The following is a 19063-nucleotide window of genomic DNA, read 5'->3' as shown; positions in this document are numbered from 1 at the left end:
CTTGGAATCATGGACGGCGTTATGTTCCGTTATTTAGGACAAAATATCGTCGAGATATTCTAAGAGGCATAATGCAAGCTGTGAGGTTAGCTGGTATATATTACTTTAATCTTAGGCGGCGTAAGTGCGAAATACACCCACTATCAATGGTCGCCGCTTTGTTTTCTGCAACTATCCTGGTATTATCGTCAATTATCGTCAATTATAGTATCCTGGTATTATCGTCAAGTGATAGAAAAATCCACAGAATACACTAAACCCATTTACATGGCATTTATAGAGTATGAGAAAGCGTTTGACTCAGTACTCGCCGCCGCCGTGCTGGAAGCATTAACAGACCACGGATAACCCTCCAGGAGACCTACATGAGGCTTCTAGAAGACATTTACAAGAAATGTACGGGAAGGATAACCCTCCACAAGCAAAGCGATAACTTCTCGATCCGAAAGTGAGTAAGACAGGGCGATACCATCCCGCCAAAAATGTTCACAGCATGTCTGGTTGGAGTATTAAAAAATCTTGACTGGGAACACAGAAATAAGGATAAACGGGGACAGTGGCGGTCCCAAGCGGGGGGGAGGGGGGGGGGGCGAAGAAAGCGATCGCCCCCCCCCCCCCTTCCCCCAAAGAGGTCCTCAGCTTCTCTTTTTTTTTTTTTTTTTTTTTTGAAGCAGAAGCATTCCACTTGCGCTAGGTTAAATCCCACTTGCGCGAGGTCGCAAACGTGTTGCGACCGTCAGAAATGCAGGCTCGAGTCAGCCGTTGCACCGCCTACGGGGAGTCAAAAACCACTGTGGCGCTAAGCGATTTGTGCGCAAGCGGGTTACACCACATACGCGCACACGCCGGCATGATTGTCACCTCCTCCGCAGAACTGGCGCAAGGAGAGGTGCGGTTCTTATTCGCCCCCCCCCCCCCCCCCCCCACAAAAAAAAAAGAAAGAAAAACGCCCCCCTCTCTAACCGCTACTGAACGGGGAATACTTGAGCCTATTGAGGCTTGCGGACACATAGTCTTGCTGAGTGAGACTGCAGAACACATACAAACAATGCTTGAGGAACTACAATCAGAAAGCACGGCCATGGGGTTAAAAATAAATATGACTAAATATAGTAATGACGAATAAGCATGCCAAAAACTTCCTCTCCGATTTAGAAAAGGAAGCTCTAGAAGAAGTAAATGGATATACATAACTACCTAGAAAGCAAACTTAGGTCGGCTCAACGGGCTATGGATCGAAAAATGTCAGGAGTAACTCTCAGGGACAGGAAACCAGCTGCCTGGATCAGAGAACAAACTAATGTAGTAGATGTCATCGTCCAAATAAAGAAAAAGAAATGTACTTGGGCAGGCCATGTAGGGAGGCAAACTGACAACCGGTGGACAATTAGGCGAACAGAGTGGATACCAAGACATCGGTCTAAAAGAAGGGGAAGGCCATGAACGCGATGGAGGGATGAAATAGAGAAATTCGGGGGTAAAGTGTGGACTCGAGCAGCGCATGACAGGAGCGGTTGGAGGTCAATGGGAGAGGCCTTCGTCCTGCAGCGTAGCTGAGTAGGAATGAATGAATGCATTTATTGTCAAGAAAAAGGAAAGGAAAGACCACCAGCAGGCGTAAATTGTCACACCTAGGGGTGGACACCGGAACGCCTGCTGGTGTGGGGGTTGGGGCAGAGGATGACAGATTCATTCTGGTATTATAATCCTCCTATTCCGGAAGATATGGCTCGAACAGACCAGTATTCTTGGGCCTGCTCTTCAGACCCCCTTGAGCGCGCTGACCTTGAATATGTACCTGCTTCCTGCGACTCAGTTATATTATTTGAATTCATCAAGCACATAGCTTAAATTTCGTATACGTAAAATTCGTATAGATTAAAATGCGCAACGCAAACGTGCTGTATACGCCGAAGGAGAACAAACCAGCCAGGTATACGACATTGGTTCGTATTAGAGTGCTTGTTCACACCACGGCATCGCGTCACGGTGAATAGTGTAATTTACTAGGGCCAGTTATCGAGGGGTTCGAGAGGCCACAGCCAGCACGGACGCATGTTTCGCATCGCCTCGAATGGCATAATTCCCGAACAGCAGCGTGCCTCACAGCCTACCAGCTGCCATATTAAGAAAGCGACGAAGTGCGGACCGTTTGATTCGTTGTTACTGGGGCTCGCTGGGAGTGAGGACTGCTGGGGAATCTTTTGGCCCTCGGACATCCTTGCGCATGCGTGACGCTCAGCCTGAGACGACTCCTCCTCGTCCCCTCTCCGACCACCCCTCTTTCCCCCGCTATTCTCCCCGGCCCCTGGGGCGGGCCACTGCGGCAGCTTCCAAGGGGCTCGGGGAGCCGAAACCGCGGTGGCATCCACGGCCAAGACGAGCGGCTCAGCCCGGGGTCCGCCCGGGAGCCCCGCCTCCGACCCGCCTCCCGCCGGCTGGGCCAAGATGGCGCCCATCGACCACGGAGCGCGCCAAGCACAAAAGCCCGGAAATGGAGCACATAAAGGCATCCGGCGCCATCGGAAGCCGGGAGCCGCGGCCCCGCAGCGGCCGTCGCCGATGCCCATCCCCCTCCCTCTCCGCGACGCTGCCGCGCGGATTGATAAGGCCGCCAAGGAGGGCCACGGGCTCGGGCAAGTGCGGCCCCGGGCCCGGGAGCCGTGGGCGCCGGCTACTGGCGGCGCCCCGGGGATGGGTAAAACCCAATTGGCCGGGACGGAAGGATCTCTCCTCCCGAAGCGCGCTCTCATAGGGAATCCCGAACATCTTCCCCACCGTCCCGCCAACCGTTGGCCTCTCGCAGACGGCGCTCGTCCGGGGAACTCTGCAGCGGGGGCCGCCCTTTTTTCCCCTTTTCTCTTCTATTTGGTTTAATGACGAGAAGGAGAGAGAAACGGGCCTTTCGCCAGGAGCGGAGGACCATTACGCTAATCAATCTCGAAAAAGAGCTGACTACGTCCTACGCGTTTGACTCTGCACTATTTAAACGGACGGCGGCGGGGCGTGACAAAATAGCGGTTGCTTCTGTTGGCACGGCTCGCGGTATGTTCTCGGGAAAGTACGACCTTCTGCTTGAAGGATCTCGCTAGAGACTGCAGTAATGAACCTGAAGTCCCGATAACAGCCAACCACCCGTGTAATGCTTCGTAGTAAGGCGACGTAGCCGTGCTAGCATCAGGGTCTTCGGCACTTCATTTCCTCCCGCGATAAATCAACGAACCCACTTTATATTTCTTGTAGCAGCAGAGCCGTGGTAGTTTGAGTATCTGAATTGCAGCCTGGATCCTTATCCTTGCGTGGTAATTGCCGACGCGTACGATGTTGCGTGGCTAGTGTCCTCACAGAAAGAGAATTTCTCTTTCAGCAGAAAAATTTGGAAACGGGGAGGTGGAAAGAGGTCAAATAAGGAAGGTGGCTGTTTTTATTGGCGACACCCTTCTAAATTATTTTCAGTGCTCTTTTTTTCCACTCCTGCTTTTTCAGCGTCCCGCCACCTTCACTATTTGAAACACAGCATTTTAACCAAGCATGCTGATCGTTTCATGGCCGCTGCGATTACGGCCGTCGTTAACGGACCGCCTTTCGATGTCGGGCACAGCCGGCGAACGGATCCCCAAAGAAAGGGGCCGGTGGGAACATCGGCATGGGTGGTTTTGTGTGTTCTATCTTTCTTTTTTACGTTTTACTGTTTTCCGAAAGCGTCGGGAAATAAAGCCATTTGATAGTTGCACTTTAGTATACACGTGCACCTCGTGTCTCGCTGTCCTTCGTCCACATTAAACTAGCCCAGTGTTTTCTCATTAATAATGTACCAACTAGCCCAGCCCGCAAGCAAGCTCTCGGTGAACATCGAGCACGATGTGTCGTCCTCAAAGTTCATTGGGTAGGCCTCGCGCGTGAGTTCGCTATTCAGACTTGAATTACGACTTCACATAAACATCCCTATCCCTATTTCTGTTAACACTGCCTGCAGGATTCATTTGTTTTATTATGGGTTGAGCATAAAGTATGATGAAATGTATTCACAAGTATTTGCAAGTGTCGGGAGAAACAAATCTCGGTAACTCTCGGCCGTTGTGTCTCAAAGAACCCATCGTTGGTTTCTGCTTGGACCGAACTCGAGGCAAAGTACTGCGAAGAAATCGCATCGTGGTAGCCCCACGCAAATAAAAAAAAACGAGTGTATGGCTGCCCAGTGAAGTGAACACGTGACTTGGGCCGAGTTTTGGGTTGCCTTAACTCGGTTTGTAAATTGTTGCCCTGATTTCGCTACTGTTTTCTATAGAAAATGTTGTAGTAATAGAAATAGAAAATGTTGTAATTCAAGCCTCATATGCCACGGCCAAAATGTGCACTTCAGGTGGCAGTTTCTGATACAAGTTACTGGGGAGGTCTGGGATGGACACCCCTGGAAACGACTCACGTGATCATTTCCCGGGTCTCGACACGACCTCCGTGGAGGCTACGCCACCCCTAGTCTCTCCCAACCTCCTCCCCTTTCCCTCTTTTGTTTGCATCAGCGCCGTCCATGGGACTCACCTCGCGCGCTTCGGTCCTGCAGCCGGGTCCGGCCGTCCGGTCCCCTATGCCGCCGCCGGGCCCCGCGACACCGCCTGCACGAAGGAGAAGAGAACTTTGCAGGGGGGCACCGCACCCGACCACATCGCGCGGGCGGGGAGGGTGCTCCGACTCTCGTTTCGCTTCGTTTCAACCTTTATTTCGATTCGCTGTTCCATTCTCGCTTAGTTTCCTGTTTCGTTATATTGCGTAGCATTCTCTGCCGAGTACGCCCACTGCCAAGACCGTGTAACGCCCTGCATTTCCATAATAATGCAGATTTCGCGGAAGTTCCACCTTTAATCGTTATAATAGCGTAAATGAAGATAATTGGTCTAGCAGGATTTTGAAAACCCCAAAATAACAAGAACACAAAAATAGCAAAAATGGCCAACCGTGTAAACGCCCTTCGCTTACCCAAAAATGCAGATTTCGCGGAAGTAACACGTGTGATCGCTATATTAGCGTAAATAGATATAAGTGGCCGGGCAGAATTAAGAACAATTAAGAAATCTGGCTGGAAAGAATTCACACTCTAGGCAAGTGGCATAAGAATGCTACGCATTACTCGGAATTTTCTGAATTTCTGCTGATTTTTATTTCTGGATGTCAGTTGTTCCACTACACTGCGTAGGGAAGCCCAACAGCATGTACTTGAAAGGTAAAAAATTAAAATAAAACTACAGCTTAGGTTAGACCAACCGAACGAAGTCAAATTTTTTGTCACTACATTTCTATTGTTTTGTTACCGAGCCCCTTTGGCGCTTGAACAAATTTTTTTCGCCACTGAGCGCTGCGTGAAGTTGCAAAGCATATCTGCACGATTGTAGCAATGCATGTTTTCCGAGTCCCTTTCGGTTTTTTATCACTTTTTTTATATTTGATTTATTTTATCTGATTTAAATAATAGCTTGACTTTATTGTTTTGAACCATATGCGGTCATCTACTCTCACTTCGTTCAATGACCTTGTCTGTTGCGCCTTACTGGGATTTTTATAAACCCAGTAAAGAAAATCATGCACCCCTCCGTCCAACGACGACGATGGTTAACGCGAAGCTTTTTTCGTAAGGGATCTCTCTTCAAGCAGCTTGAGACAGAGGCTTTTTGTGACTGGTCTATTCTTTGTAACAAAAAAATAAATAAACATTTGATTTGATTTGGTTCCTTGGTTGTCGTCCGGCTTAGGACTTCGACTCGCAACCGATTTGTACTTTGACTCGTCGAGCTTTGACCTTGACTCGCACGCAGTTTCGACTTTTTATCGCCAGCGGCTTTGACTGTGACCCTTCACCATTTGATGTCGCAGGAACAAAGCTTCGCGTCATTTACAATCGCAAAAAATCACACAGGCACCGGCAGGATTCGAGCCTGTGTCTGGTAGTCCAGACAGAGTTAGTGTCAGTGCTCTTACTCATTGGGCTACGACCGTAAGTTAGTACCCGGGAGTCAAACGGCTTACTCTCTCGCCTGTAACGGTGCGGAGTACCTTAAGACCTCCCAATGTCCTCCCGCGTCCATCCATGCGCACATCACCATCAAGCGAAAATCAAGCGAAATTCGATTTTAGCTGTGAGTTGCAGTTTCATTTAGGGAATAATCAAGGTGCAACTCACGGCTCAAATCGAATGATTGTCGGGGCGCAAATGGGATGTCACTAGGGGCGCAACTTGGATGTCATTTCGAGTCCCCGTACTCCGCACCCTCGCCATCATCCACGGAGTGGAGATGCTGCCATTTTTTTCATAACGCGAGGAACCCAGGTTCGATTCCGACCACGGAAAGCGTTTTTTTCTACGTGGCACATGATCGTAATCATCGTCAGATAAAGTTGTAGAATTGCTTGGCTTTGGGCGAGTTGGTTCATGTCGACTTGAAACTTCAGCGTGAACGAAAAAACACAGTACGTAGGAATATGCAGCAGCATCGTGCCCGTGTTTTTTTTTGTTTTTTTTTTACGTCCTGTGTTTTTTTTTTTTTTCGTTAGAGATAACGTTTCAAGTCAAGCAGATAAAGTTGGCTTTCCTGCAGTGCATTTCGTGGTGCGCATGGACGCCATCAGTTAGACATAGAAAGTTTCGCTTTAACAGGCAAAAGGCAATGAATCGCATGGCAGATACCGCATACATGACGCAGCACAAGCAAAGTGAGTTAGAACCATTTTACCAGCGAAAAACGTACAGGGACCTAGAAAGACGTAGACGGGCCCCATCACTTCTTTCTAGGTCCCTGTCCGTTTTTCGCTGGTAAAATGGTTCAAAGTCAACACCAACTAGCCCAAATTTCAGCCTTAAAAGCAAAGTGATGTTTGTGCGAGGGTGCAGATGGGGTGGGGGGGTAGGTGCAGAGAGGCAAAGGGTGGACAGAGAGAGAGAGAGATAGAGAATAGCACGTGCTGATCTCCCGAATACGCAAGTTTGTTGGCGCAATCGGGAAGTGTTTTTTACCGCCAGCGCGAAAAGAGAATCAGGCCCGAATTATTATGCATACCCCAAAATTTAAGTGGAAAATGCAGCCAGCTGCAGCGCAACGTTTCAAAAAAAAAAAAAAATGGCGCAGCTTATAGTGGTGCAAGGCTGGAGAAACAGCAGAGCTGAATACCCCTCTCCCTTCGTCGAAGACCCTGCTGTTGCACCGCACATTTGCTTCCGAACTTGCCGCTGAAAGTTCTCTATGACTGGCAGGCCCGGATCGTTTTGCCCAGGGCTTCCACGTCTCTCCCAAAGTGGACCGCGTTAGCGCGCGCTAGAACCTGCGGCCAAGTCCAAAGCCAACGCCCGCGCTACGAACCCAAAGAAAATGATGTGCTCCCACAATTTGATGATAGCTCAATCAGATAGATGACAGTTTCATAATGCCAGAGACCCAATTTCGATTTAGACCACGGGAAGGGTTTTTTTTTCTTTCCAGTTGGCTGCACATGTTGCTCTCCCGCAGCTGCTAACACCGTACCCTCGGGTCTTTGGGATGGCCCAGCGGTTAGGTTGCCGGTTTCGCGGCGTAAAGAGTCCTGGGTTCAATCCCCGGTACCTCACTAACCACATTTTTTTTTTTTTGAGGCTTTGAGGTTTTTTTGTGTGACAGACGGACAAAGCTGAGAAAAACTTCTTGCTGGGCAAGTTGGTGAATAGTTGCCATGATTTGAAGCGCAACAAAAAACACGGTCGAAGAAACAGACTAGACGAGACAGGCGCCTGTCTCGTCTACTCTGCTTTTTCGTCCGTGTTTTTTGTTGCGCTTCAAATCAAGACAGACAAAGCTCGGCTTGCACAAGTCTGCTGTTAAAAAATTGGTTTAGCATAGCAAGGTGCCACCTGGATTTCAACATGCCACCAGCCACAGGCAGAATAAAAAGCCAGCACGCGGGTTCAATTCCTGGCCGCGGCGGCAGCTTTTCTGATGGAGGCGAAAAGCAAAAACGCCCGTGTGTACGAGATTTCGGCGCACGTTAAAGATCCCTAGGTGGTCAAAATTAATCCACAGCCCCCCACTACGGCGCACCTCATCGCCTGCGTTTTGTCGGCGCGTTAAACCCTACAATCAATCAATGGAAAAAGGAGTGTTGGCGAAAATTATGGGCGTCGACGCGTGCCCAAATCATGCAACTGAATCGCTCAGGACGACGCATAGAACCGTCTTTCCCATGTAACTATCGTCTTAAGCTTCTGGCGATCACACGAAGAACAGCGCCAAGGGTTCCGCTCAAATACGGACGCAGCATGCGGATATACAGTGGATCGAAACCGTGCGTGACAACCACGGAAATTGACTGTGCCGTGCGTCGTTCAGAGTGGTTTGATGCCGCGATTTCGAAAAGCACTGGTGCATATTGACACGCTGTGAAGAAGGAATCAAGGTCGTTGTTAAAATCAACGTTTATTGAAGCAAACTTGTGCTCCGCAATAAACTCAAACAAAACGCAAGCGGCGTACAAGCAGCCAACGAAGTGGCAGACAAGTGTTGGCAAATTAAATGCCGCGACGTTTGTCCTGCGAGCATTTATTTCGCCACGTTATTCTTTCCGGCATCACAGGATAAGATCGCGAACACTGGCGATCAAAGAAGAACATTCTAGCCTAGTGACAAAAGCGCAATACACTTGCCCTAACAAATAAGATAGCCCGTGCGGCATACAAAAGAAAGAGACAGAAACCCACACTTCGCTTCGAGCACAGATAACACAACCGGATGCGGCCACACGCTGGCAACAAAACACATAAGTAAACAAAACAGAAGGCATGGTTTGAGGAAATGTCATTTTCATCAAAACCCAGCTTCCCAAATTGTTTCAAACTTGGTAGCCTATCAGATGGGCTGTTCCCCTGCTCCTAACTATTATTTTTGAAGTTCTCAAGCATACAAAGGGAGTTATAGAAGTTATGCGTGAAAATATCGATGATTGTACGGCTTAACGCGCCGACGCAGCGCAGGCGATGAGGCGCGCCGTAGTGGAGAGCTCCGGATTAATTTTGAACACCTCGGGATCTTTAACGTCCACCGAAATTTCGTAAACACGGGCGTTTTTGTTTTTCGCCTCCATCATAAAAGCGGCCACCACGGCCGGGAATCGAACCCGCGTCCTTCAGCACAACGCCTTAGCCACTGAGCCGCCGCGGCGGTTTACGCGAAAATTCACTCGCGTAGTAGAAGATAATTAATGTGATGAAGCATAAATCTCGTTTTTGAGCATGTAGTGACTCAGATTAATTTAAAAAAAGAATTGCTGGGAATCCCTGAAGCGATGCACCTAGTAGGTCAAGGGAAGAGTTATAAACGCTGCGTTGTGCGTGGCCTTAAAGCTAGCGAGAAAACTCGTGTTTGTTGGCTGGCAGTAAGAGTGACGAAGGTAACCTGCCGGCAAACAGTATACATTTTCATCATATACGCGGAGTCGTTTAATAACACAAAAATATCGGGATAACAAAAGTAATTTATCGTAGATCCGACCAAGGCAAAATTAAAAATATATATATACCGCATTTGCTCGATTCCAACCACCCCCTATTTTCCACGATCGCGATGCGCAAAGTGAGGGGGGTGCTTAGATTCGAAAAACCTAGATCACCCCCCAACCCCACCCCCCACCCCGCCCCCTCTTTCGCGGCCGTATCTCGACGAAACGGGGGCAAGAAATAAAGTTCTATTTCGCAAACATCCAAGACAAAAATAAATAGAGACAGCGAACAAACCGCTTACGTCTGATCCTCAGCCACCCGCACTATACCATTCGAGTTATGCCGCTTGGGCCGCTGCTCTCAGTATTTTACAGCAGGTCGTCTTCTGTTCCGTGAAAGTGGTTTGTAATTGAAACCTTCATGAATGACTTGGCCCCAGCGTAAACTGGGGTACGCTTCCACGCGTCTCATATCCAGCTTGCGATGGTTGCTTAGATTCGCATGCAAACTTTTTTTGCATGCGAATTTTTTTGAATGCATGGACAAGTTTGGACCACCTGGGGATCTTTAACGTGCGCCGAAATCTCGTACACACGGGCGTTTTTGCTTTTCGCCTCCATCAGAAAAGCGGCCGCCGCGGCCGGGAATCGAACCCGTGAGCTTGTGCTCCGCAGCGTAACGCCTTAGCCGCTCAGCCACCGCGGCGGGTTGCATTTTATATATCTTACTGCCATTAGCTCGAGGACCTAATCACATCTTTCGAGTCTTACTGTGGCGGCTGCTGAAAAATACCCAAGCACAAATCGTCTCTAATCGCTGCACGAAATGTCCTACGCACGCAGCAGCAGGGGGTCGGAACGAAATGTTTTTCGTTTCGGTTTCTGTTTCGTTCCATAAATAAAAGTTCCGTTCCGTTTCAGCTCCGGAACGAAAAAAATAATGGTTCGTAACGGTTCATAACGGTTCGTGTTTGCGCGAAAAAAAAATTTAGATTTATGAAATTGTTGAAAAGATTGAGAATTATGAAATTTCGTTAAAAAAGGTGAAGTCATGCCTAATATGTTATTGAAAAATACAATGTCTGAGCAACTCATATAGTTGTGATGCTATTGCTAGAAATTTAGAATGGTCTGTCTCATGAAACACTATAAAACTCCTGTTTTTAATCTTAAAAGAGATTGTAAGAGAATTGGTAGCAATGGATTAACATCAGTACCTTCAGACACCCCCCCCCCCCCCCCCGATATATATCCAGACGAAGGCATAACAGCACGAAAATTGGTGAATAATAATGCCGCATATCCGCATTGAAAGCGTATTTTTTCGAAAAACTATTAGAGATAATACTGCCCTGCTCGAAACTGTTGCTTCCGCTGCTTATGAAATGTTTTCCGCTGCACTCTCGCAGCAAATGTAGCTGTTTGCATTGAGTTCGGCTTTAATCTGCTGTTTGCGCTGCAGTGGTGTACACACCAAAACGCTGTTCGCGCTGGTAGTGGTGTACACACCAAAGATTGTATTTTTTCCTCATTGTTTTTATGTCTTCTTAGTGTTTATTATACATGTATCACACGCCCTAAACAATGTAGGGCTAATGTAGTTATTTTATTAAACTAACCATATAAATAAATAAATAAGGTCGTGACGTCTGCATCGCAGCCATATGACCGCGGCAATCCCGCGTGGAGCTCAGCACTGCGCCTATCGGAACAAACGGAGAGAGTATGGGAGCAGGCAGCAAGCCTTCCGAAGGAGAGTAAGTGCCAGAAAGACGAAAGACGATTTTATACCAGAGAATCAACGCAATTCTCCATCTCGCTGAATGGAAATTGAAATGATTCCTGAAATACCTGAAATTGCCACTCAAACCGAAAACCGAAACGAATTTTTTTTCGGTTTCGCTCCTGAACGAAATAATTAATATTGTTACCTTTTCGTTTCTGTTCCAGCCAAAAATATCGTTTTTTTTTCGTTATTAGTTTCCGGTTTTCCTTTAGTTCCGGTACAATGCGCAGCATCGCCAGTTATCGTTTTGAGAACAGACTCGTGGTATTCGCGGTATAGCGAACGTCGCGCGAGCGTATTCTGTGGCGCTCCCCAAGGTTACACAGTATCTATATACAGAGCCAATCAGAATAATGCAACCGAGTGAAAGTAAAACGGACTTAAGTTAGCCCCCGGCTCGCTTCCAATTGCCCTAGATGTGAATTTAAGCCACCCTCTTTTGGAAGAAGTTTGATCATCGCGAAACCATTATCGTTTCCGCTTTGATGAGCGCACATTTCGCGCAGGGAAATCTGGACCTTTGGAAAGTCCCGCCATATCAGCGTGATAAAGTGTTCGAGGCCGGTTCATGGCTTCGATGTTATTTCCGCGTAGTCAAAAGGCGGGCAAACACGCAGAGACATACAAGATTTTGTGCGGATTAAGGAGGAGTGCACGAATATAGCCGCCGGCGGTGCTGATCGGTACAGAAACACTTAAACTTACTCTGTTTCGTCGGGGTTAATATTCTACCTACGTACTTCGGTAAACTCGCGCTGTTGTAGTTCATACTGCAGCGCCTTAGTGCCTTACAGTTGTGCTTGTTGCACGGTGTAGGCCTCATTGAGGGGGTGTTTTGCGAGGAGTCTACAACCGTCCGTTGTTCAATTATCCCATCCGTGCACGGCCGCTCTACAGATGTGCACAAGTTCGCATCGTGTAAAAGCAACGTGTCGTTTGTCTAGTTTAAACAACATACCCACCATCGTTCATTGTACACGCGAGCGTTGAATAATGAGTTGCGAGGTACCGCACGTCGCGGTAGGGAATGGATCTCTATCGTCCAGTTCAAGGTCGCATGAACTGAGCCCGGGACGCCTGCTGATCGCTATACCAGAGGGGCTTAAATGAGCACGCCGGTTATATGAAGTTTTCAGGGGCATCCGTGTGTTTCCAGGGGATTGCTGCGATATCTGGGCGGACTTTGTAACCGGGGGAGGCAGCCAAGCCTACTGGCCATAAGTGGGCGCTCCGAGGGCGAACTGCGGCGGGGTCGGAGGTCGGACGCGGGGTCGGTGGCGCTGATTTACGGCCGGCCGCGGGCGACAGCGCCCAGGGAGCAGGTAGTAGGCGTGATTCAGCGCCAAATTTGTGTGCCCCGGGCCGGCGTCGTCGCCATCGAGCCTGTCAGTGGGTGGGGGCCGATAAATGGCCCGATAAATTGGCCGGCCCCGATAAATGAGCCCCTGGGACCGCTGAGCGGTCGGTCAGCGTGGCGCACAATGGCGCTGTCAGCGCTGATTGAGAGGCCAGCACGTGCCTCGATGCCTTATCAGTTCCGCCCTCCCCCGTGAAAAGGGTTTCCTCGATGACCGCCACCGTTTCTTTTGGCTCGCAAAGAGCCAAAAAATAATGCCCTCTCTGTAACGACTTTGCCGCGCTGAGGTTTCCTGCGTGTACGGCGGTGGCCGCTGACTTCGGAGGCGGCGTGGTTTCCGGAACGCCGTGCTCGGGGGCTCACCGGGCCACGGTAGAAATCGTAGCTACGACGACAATGTGAGCCTTGCCGGTGGCCCCGTTAGATGAGCTCAACAGTAACGCTAAGCTATTGTGAGTTCTACCCCCCAGAAAGACACAGGCTTCGTCACAGATACCATCCCATTTCATCCGGTGCAGCAACCTTAGCTGCTTCATCCCAATTTATCAAAATTTTCAGGGTACCGATTTTCACGGGAATGGGGTCACGTCTAACGTAGACCCAAACGCTTTCAAGTAGACTTAAACATAACGAGCAATTGTTGACTACCAAACTTGCATGGGTATGGTCCCGCGTCCAGTTCAGAAGTTTAGGAACAATAACTTTGGCTGAATTCGGTCCATTTCAGGCTGGACGGATACGGTTACGGCTTCACCGCATGGTGAGGAATTTTTTGATACCCCGCTTGCATGAGCATGACTAGTCACTCATTTCGCAAATGCCGGGAGCAAGCGCTTGGCAAGTCTTTACTTGCGCATCTGTGGCCAGTGCCTTGCTTTTCAGTGCTTACACTCCGATCATCTGTGCCGCGCAGTAAAGCAACATCACCATGAAAGCCAGGGCCAGCCCCGTGGAAGAATTCGCAAGTAATGCTGCGCATTTAAATGCTGACAATTTGGGCCAATAAACTTCATTTTATAGGCAATTCTTATTGCATACCTCGAGCACAGCCGTAATCAACATTATATACATTCACCTATCGGCCCATTTACGTTCACTGCCTGACGAGGATATTTCCTAATACGTGAGCGTTACCAGGCACTGTTTTGGTAAGAAAAGCTTTTGTTGGCGAATTCCCAACCGCCTGTGTTGTAAAGTACTCTTTCAACTCTGATATGATGGGCGAGATAAAAGAATGCAGGTATTCTTCTGCATCACTAAGCAATGGGCTTCTCATCCTTTTTTGACATAGTTATCACTATAATATTCGTCATTATTAAAAACCCCATCATCACTACCAACTATTGATTGTCCCTCACGGGGCCCCTCTCTGTCAAACTGATGATCATCTGAATCCCTTCCTTTCCTACGAACGTTCATATCCCGTTCTTGCACTTTAGTGCACCCCTGCTTCCGTCATTGTGCTCACACTGTAGAACGGTATAGCCAAAAGATGCTTACCCTGTCATGCGCATACAGAGTTAATTTTAACAAGTGATCAATGAAATGTACAACTTCCTTCAAATTTCACAGCTGCGCTTGGCCCTGACTTTACCACAATACGAACGTACTGACTCTAAATCGGTACTATGCGCCATCACAGCTTCCCTAAGAAAGCGTTCCAGCGCTTTTTTTCTTCTATGATGGGCTAGAAAACGTTTCCGTTTAGCTCGCAAGGTTGCGTGAGGGAGGCTATCCTGGTCGCTTTCTTCGAAACACGTATCAGTGGCTAAGGCGTTGCGCTGCTGAGCACGAGGTCGCGGGTTCGATTCCCGGCCGCGGCGGCCGCTTTTCTGATGGAGGCGAAAAGCAAAAACGCCCGTGTGTACGAGATTTCGGCGCACGATAAAGATCCCCAGGTGGTCAAAATTAATCTGGAGCCCTCCACTACGGCGCGCCTCATCGCCTGCGTTGCGTCGGCGCGTTAAACCCTACAATCAATCAATCAATCGAAACACGTATCAGCAGCTCCTGTCAAAATTATGCTGCGGAATGGAACCGAAAATTTGTCGGGGCAATTAGGTCTGCTTACGTCGAAAACATTACGGTCTTCCCTAGCGATATTTTCCAGACTACTTTTCTGTCCGCCACGGTGGCTCACTGGCTAAGGCGTTGTGCTGCTGAGCACGAGGCCGCGGGTTCGATTTCCGGCCGCCGTGGCCGCTTTTCTGATGGAGGCGAAAATGAAGAACGCCCGTCTGTACGAGATTTCGGCTCACGTTAAAGATCCCTGCAGGTGGTCAAAATTAATCCGGAGCCCTCCACTACGGCGCGCCTCATCGCCTGCGTTGCGTCGGCGCGTTAAACCCTACAATCAATCAATCAATTTTTCTGCTACGTCGTGCTTGCGCCTCTTCGTTCACTTTCTTTATATTTATACCAGACTGTAATCATCCGTAACCCTGTAAGGAGAATCTGCGAATCTCCGACACGAGGCAAGACACGAATTACTTCGAGAGGCACAGCGGCGACATTTCACACCACTGCTTTTCCAGTATCAGCGTTTTCCTGGGCTGGGGTACACCTGTCCTCGTCACGTGTGGTCCGATTGCTCTCCCCACGTGCTGTGCTCCGCGGGACATTTTGCACTGTCCGCTACATAACGCGACGGACCCAGGTTCGAATTCGACCAAAGGCGGCGTTTTTTTTTTTTTTTTCGTTATCCTCAACATCCACCTTCCTATTCCGTATAGATGGCTTTCCTGCAGTGCGGTTTGGTTACGACACCACCGTCTGTCATACCAAGAAAGCTTCGCTTCAAAAATAGCCAGTTGGCAGCCACCACTGCGCATTTGTTTGTCTGGATACTCAACTTCACGCTGCGTTTCCCTCTTTGTTTCTCTTTTTCAAGTAAAACCATTTTGCAGAGATTAAGTGTATGCCTTTGCCATCGCAAAGGGAAGCTCCGAAGCAAAGCGAGCACAGTGCCGAAGGAACAACAACGCTTGTGATTAACTGCCGTTACCGGTTCACTCATGAATAGGCGACCACTTTTAGTAGAACTGGATGCTTCAACCGCTTTGAAGATTTCCAGAAAAGAAATGGGGCAGTGTTTGCCATCTTCGTTGCCGAGAATACACATTTTTTTACGCCCAAACAAAATTTATCAAATGAAATCACTTTTTTTTTTCATCGGAGCTGTCTATGGCTATGACCCAGCAGATCACCTCTGGCGGCAGATGTAGACTAATAATTATCAGTGTATCGAGAAATTCATGCAAAATTTTTAAAATTGGCACAGCTTACACCAGGGGTGAAAGGCTGAAGGATACAGCAAAGCTGGCGGCCCTTGTCCCTTCGTCGAGGACCCGACTGTTGCACCGCACATGGATTACCGAACTTGCCGCTGAATGTTCCCCATGACTGGCAGGCCCAGATCGTTCTGTGCGCAGCCTTTGCCGTCTCTCCCAAAATAGACCGTATTAGCACGCGCTAGAACCTGCGGCAACCGGCTTCGCGAACTCGGCCGAATGCAGATGAACTTGCGAGTATAGAAGAGCACACAAGAGATCACGCCACGAACCCTGGGCACAGTGTTCTCGAATGTCGAGCTGGGCGACACCGGGCGCCTCTCACAAGCCGCACGCTCACGTGCGCTCGGTATTTTTTTCTTTTTAAATGCATAGCATTTCAGTAACTCACAATGTCACGCGGCGTTGGCGTGCCTTGTCGTAGTCCGCATGCGCGCCTTGTCGTAGTCCGCATGCGCGCCTTGTCGTAGTCCGCATGCGCGTCTGTCGTAGTCCGCAGGCGCGCCTTGTCGTAGTCCGCAGGCGCGCATTGTCGTAGTCCGCAGCCAGGAAGAAATAACAGTTTCCGGCGCCCGGTTTCGAGCCCATGACCACAGAACAGGGAGGAATTTAGAGAAGCAAAGGTCTAGCTTTGCCTGTAGTGCCAGAAAAAGCGTAGTGGCGGCGTCGTGAACTACCCAGTACGCCCGCTTGATGGCGCTGTAAACACGGCTTTGTAAACATGGCGGATGCTTTTTGCACAGGCCGCTTGAGCTCCTTAATAACATGGCTGCCCTCGCACGGCGGCCGCCGGCTCGCTGCTCCACGGCCGGACTCGACTCTCCTCCTCCCGCGCGCGAAAGGGGCGTCGAGTCCGGCCGTGGCTGCTCCTGCTGGCTCCTGGCTGGCACGCTGGTCGCGTGTTTACTTGCGCCGCGCTAGTGAAGTGATGTTACGCCAGGTGACCAGATGGCCTCGACTGGCACAGACCACAGTGAGCAGCAAGTGAGAACAAATCGTTTATTGACATCCGCAAGTTTACAGAGGCCAGGACATCATTTCATTTCGATCGCTGCAATTGTACGTCGCTTTCGTGACAACATTTTTTTTTTGCCATAACAACTCGTTCACTTGCGCTAAGATTTCGAACGAAGGGCACAAATGAAGTATTGACGGCGACAACGGTTTCCTTTGCACCGTCTTTCTAGCGGAGTGCATAACACTCACCTTCTGTTGGAAGAATCGAATATTCTGGCCTCGACAGCTGCCTTCCGATGCGGAATTTCCCACATTTGTCATTCCACAAGCACTCAATTCCCGTGTTTTGCCAGTCCTTTCAACAACTGATGGACGCAAAAGCACATAACAGCAATAACAGTCACGAAACCGGTGCTCCGCGCACATTGAAACGGTCGGCCGTTGCAGCGGTTTCAATTTGAATTGGCGGCTTTGTGGTTGCGAATTCAGAAACGAGGTGGTGCACCAGTCGGCTGTTCGTAAAAAGTTGCGTACATTTTTGCTCAACGGATGTTTGATGCGGAACTTGTTAATAGTATTTTTAAATAACACATTGCAAGCGAACTGTGTGGGCTCTTTGAGTCACGGAATGAATGTTTTGTATTCTATACCAAAAGTAACATTTTGCCTGCGCCGTCTGGTGGGCTTGATGGTCGAAAACAGCGCTTTAGGTTGGTCACGTGGGGCGTCGATTTTTACGCCGCCTATAGGGAAGACAGGGAACGTCCAAGCTTGAGAGGCCTGCCATGACGCCGCGGGCGGAACGCAAGGTGCCCGGCGCACTACCGACCGAGCCACGAAACCGACACAGATTTCGATGCACCGAAAGCGCCTTATATCCTTCACTCATTTCTCGTTTGTTTCGAAAGCGCCACAAGTTGTCCCGCGCCTCCAAAAGATGGCGACACGGGTCCCGCGATCGAGAGATACGACTTGCCGGCGCACCCCCTCGGAAATGCTGTGCATTTGATCGTGCCCCTCGCGAGGGGGATGTCTTTTTTTTAGTGGGCTCCTCACGTATCGCAAGACAGAGCGAAGTATCTTTATTTCGCCGAATGGGTTAGAACACGGTGGGCGCGACCCTGAGGGTCGCGACGACTTCAGCCGCTCGAGTCACCAGCTCCTTGTGGAGCTGGGAGTCCAAGCGGCCCAACCATGTGTGGCAATCCCACGCTCAAGCCTGGCCGATGTCGGGTGCTCCTCGCGAGGCGCACACTCCCGTGCGCTCGCTCTTTTTTTTTCATTTGGATGTTTTTCTGGTAACGCTATACGGCGGAACTAAAAGCTTAAACGGCCCTGCTGTTAAAAGAATGTCCTAGGGCTTCCATGCCTTGACATCCCACGGCTTATATTGCTCCTGAAGACATGTTTTACCATCAATGCATTTGTGTTTCAAGGTGAAGCCAACTTTTAAAAAATCGGTATGAACTAGGATTTTATAAGATGGCTTCCCCACATTGCGGGTTGCACAGTGAGGCATTACCATCTGTGAAGAGAGAGAGGAGAGAGAGAGAGAGAGAGAGAGAGAGAGAGAGAGAGAGAGAGAGAGAGAGAGAGAGAGAGAGAGGGGGAGAGGGAGAGAGAGAGGGAGAGAGAGAGATATATCTTTTTATTTTCCAAGCAAGTTGGCTATAGGTACGCGTGGTGGCCGCCGGCCGAAGGCTGGCGGCGACGTTGACGGCTCAGTCAACCAGAAGAGGCAGTACGATTAAGCCCCACTTTACCCTCCCCTCCATCGTCGTCGCCTCCTTCCCGAGTTGTACCCGCCACGAGCGGCGCCTCTGTGCCCCTGACATTTCGATATGCCGCGTGCTCTTCGGCGGCCACCTGTGCAGTGCACAAGAGACGTCATTGTCTCTACCCACCAGTCGCGTGAGTCCTTTGTCTACGACGTAGAGATCGAGCCACTATCCTTTCAACATAGCTAATCTCCAATACAGCTATAGCCCAACATAGAATATCCCACCAGAGCGCCAGCCTCCATGGACTTCCCTCTTAGCAGTGTGGAAGGGATCATAATTTTTTCAACGCGGTATCCCTTCCACTGACTTGTTGGTGTCCTCATTCTGTTCACCACTTGCAAGTTCAACAGTGGTCAGAGAACAGAGTGAAAAAGAGCCGGTTTGGGGGGACATGCTTGATAGTACAGATATACGCGAAGCCTTTAGTGGGTAATGGTGC

At 49.4% G+C, this 19063-nt stretch overlaps 1 protein-coding gene across 4 annotated transcripts in view; it reads right to left on the bottom strand.

Moving 5' to 3' along the window:
- The window catches only part of LOC144144499 (uncharacterized), a 320680-nt gene that overhangs the window by 187778 nt on the left and 113839 nt on the right, over positions 1 to 19063 (bottom strand). For all 4 annotated transcript variants that reach the window (XM_077675968.1, XM_077675971.1, XM_077675972.1 and 1 more), the window contains one exon: positions 4543 to 4616. In XM_077675968.1, the coding sequence (XP_077532094.1) occupies positions 4543 to 4616 (74 nt within the window). The remainder of the gene's footprint in view (positions 1 to 4542; positions 4617 to 19063) is intronic.

Source organism: Haemaphysalis longicornis, unplaced genomic scaffold (genome assembly GCF_048455015.1).
Source record: "Haemaphysalis longicornis isolate Haplotype H1 unplaced genomic scaffold, Haemaphysalis longicornis Haplotype H1 scaffold_7, whole genome shotgun sequence".
NCBI lineage: Eukaryota > Metazoa > Arthropoda > Arachnida > Ixodida > Ixodidae > Haemaphysalis > Haemaphysalis longicornis.
The sequence above is the reverse complement of the archived record's forward strand: the minus strand, read 5'-3'. Positions and strand labels throughout refer to the sequence as shown.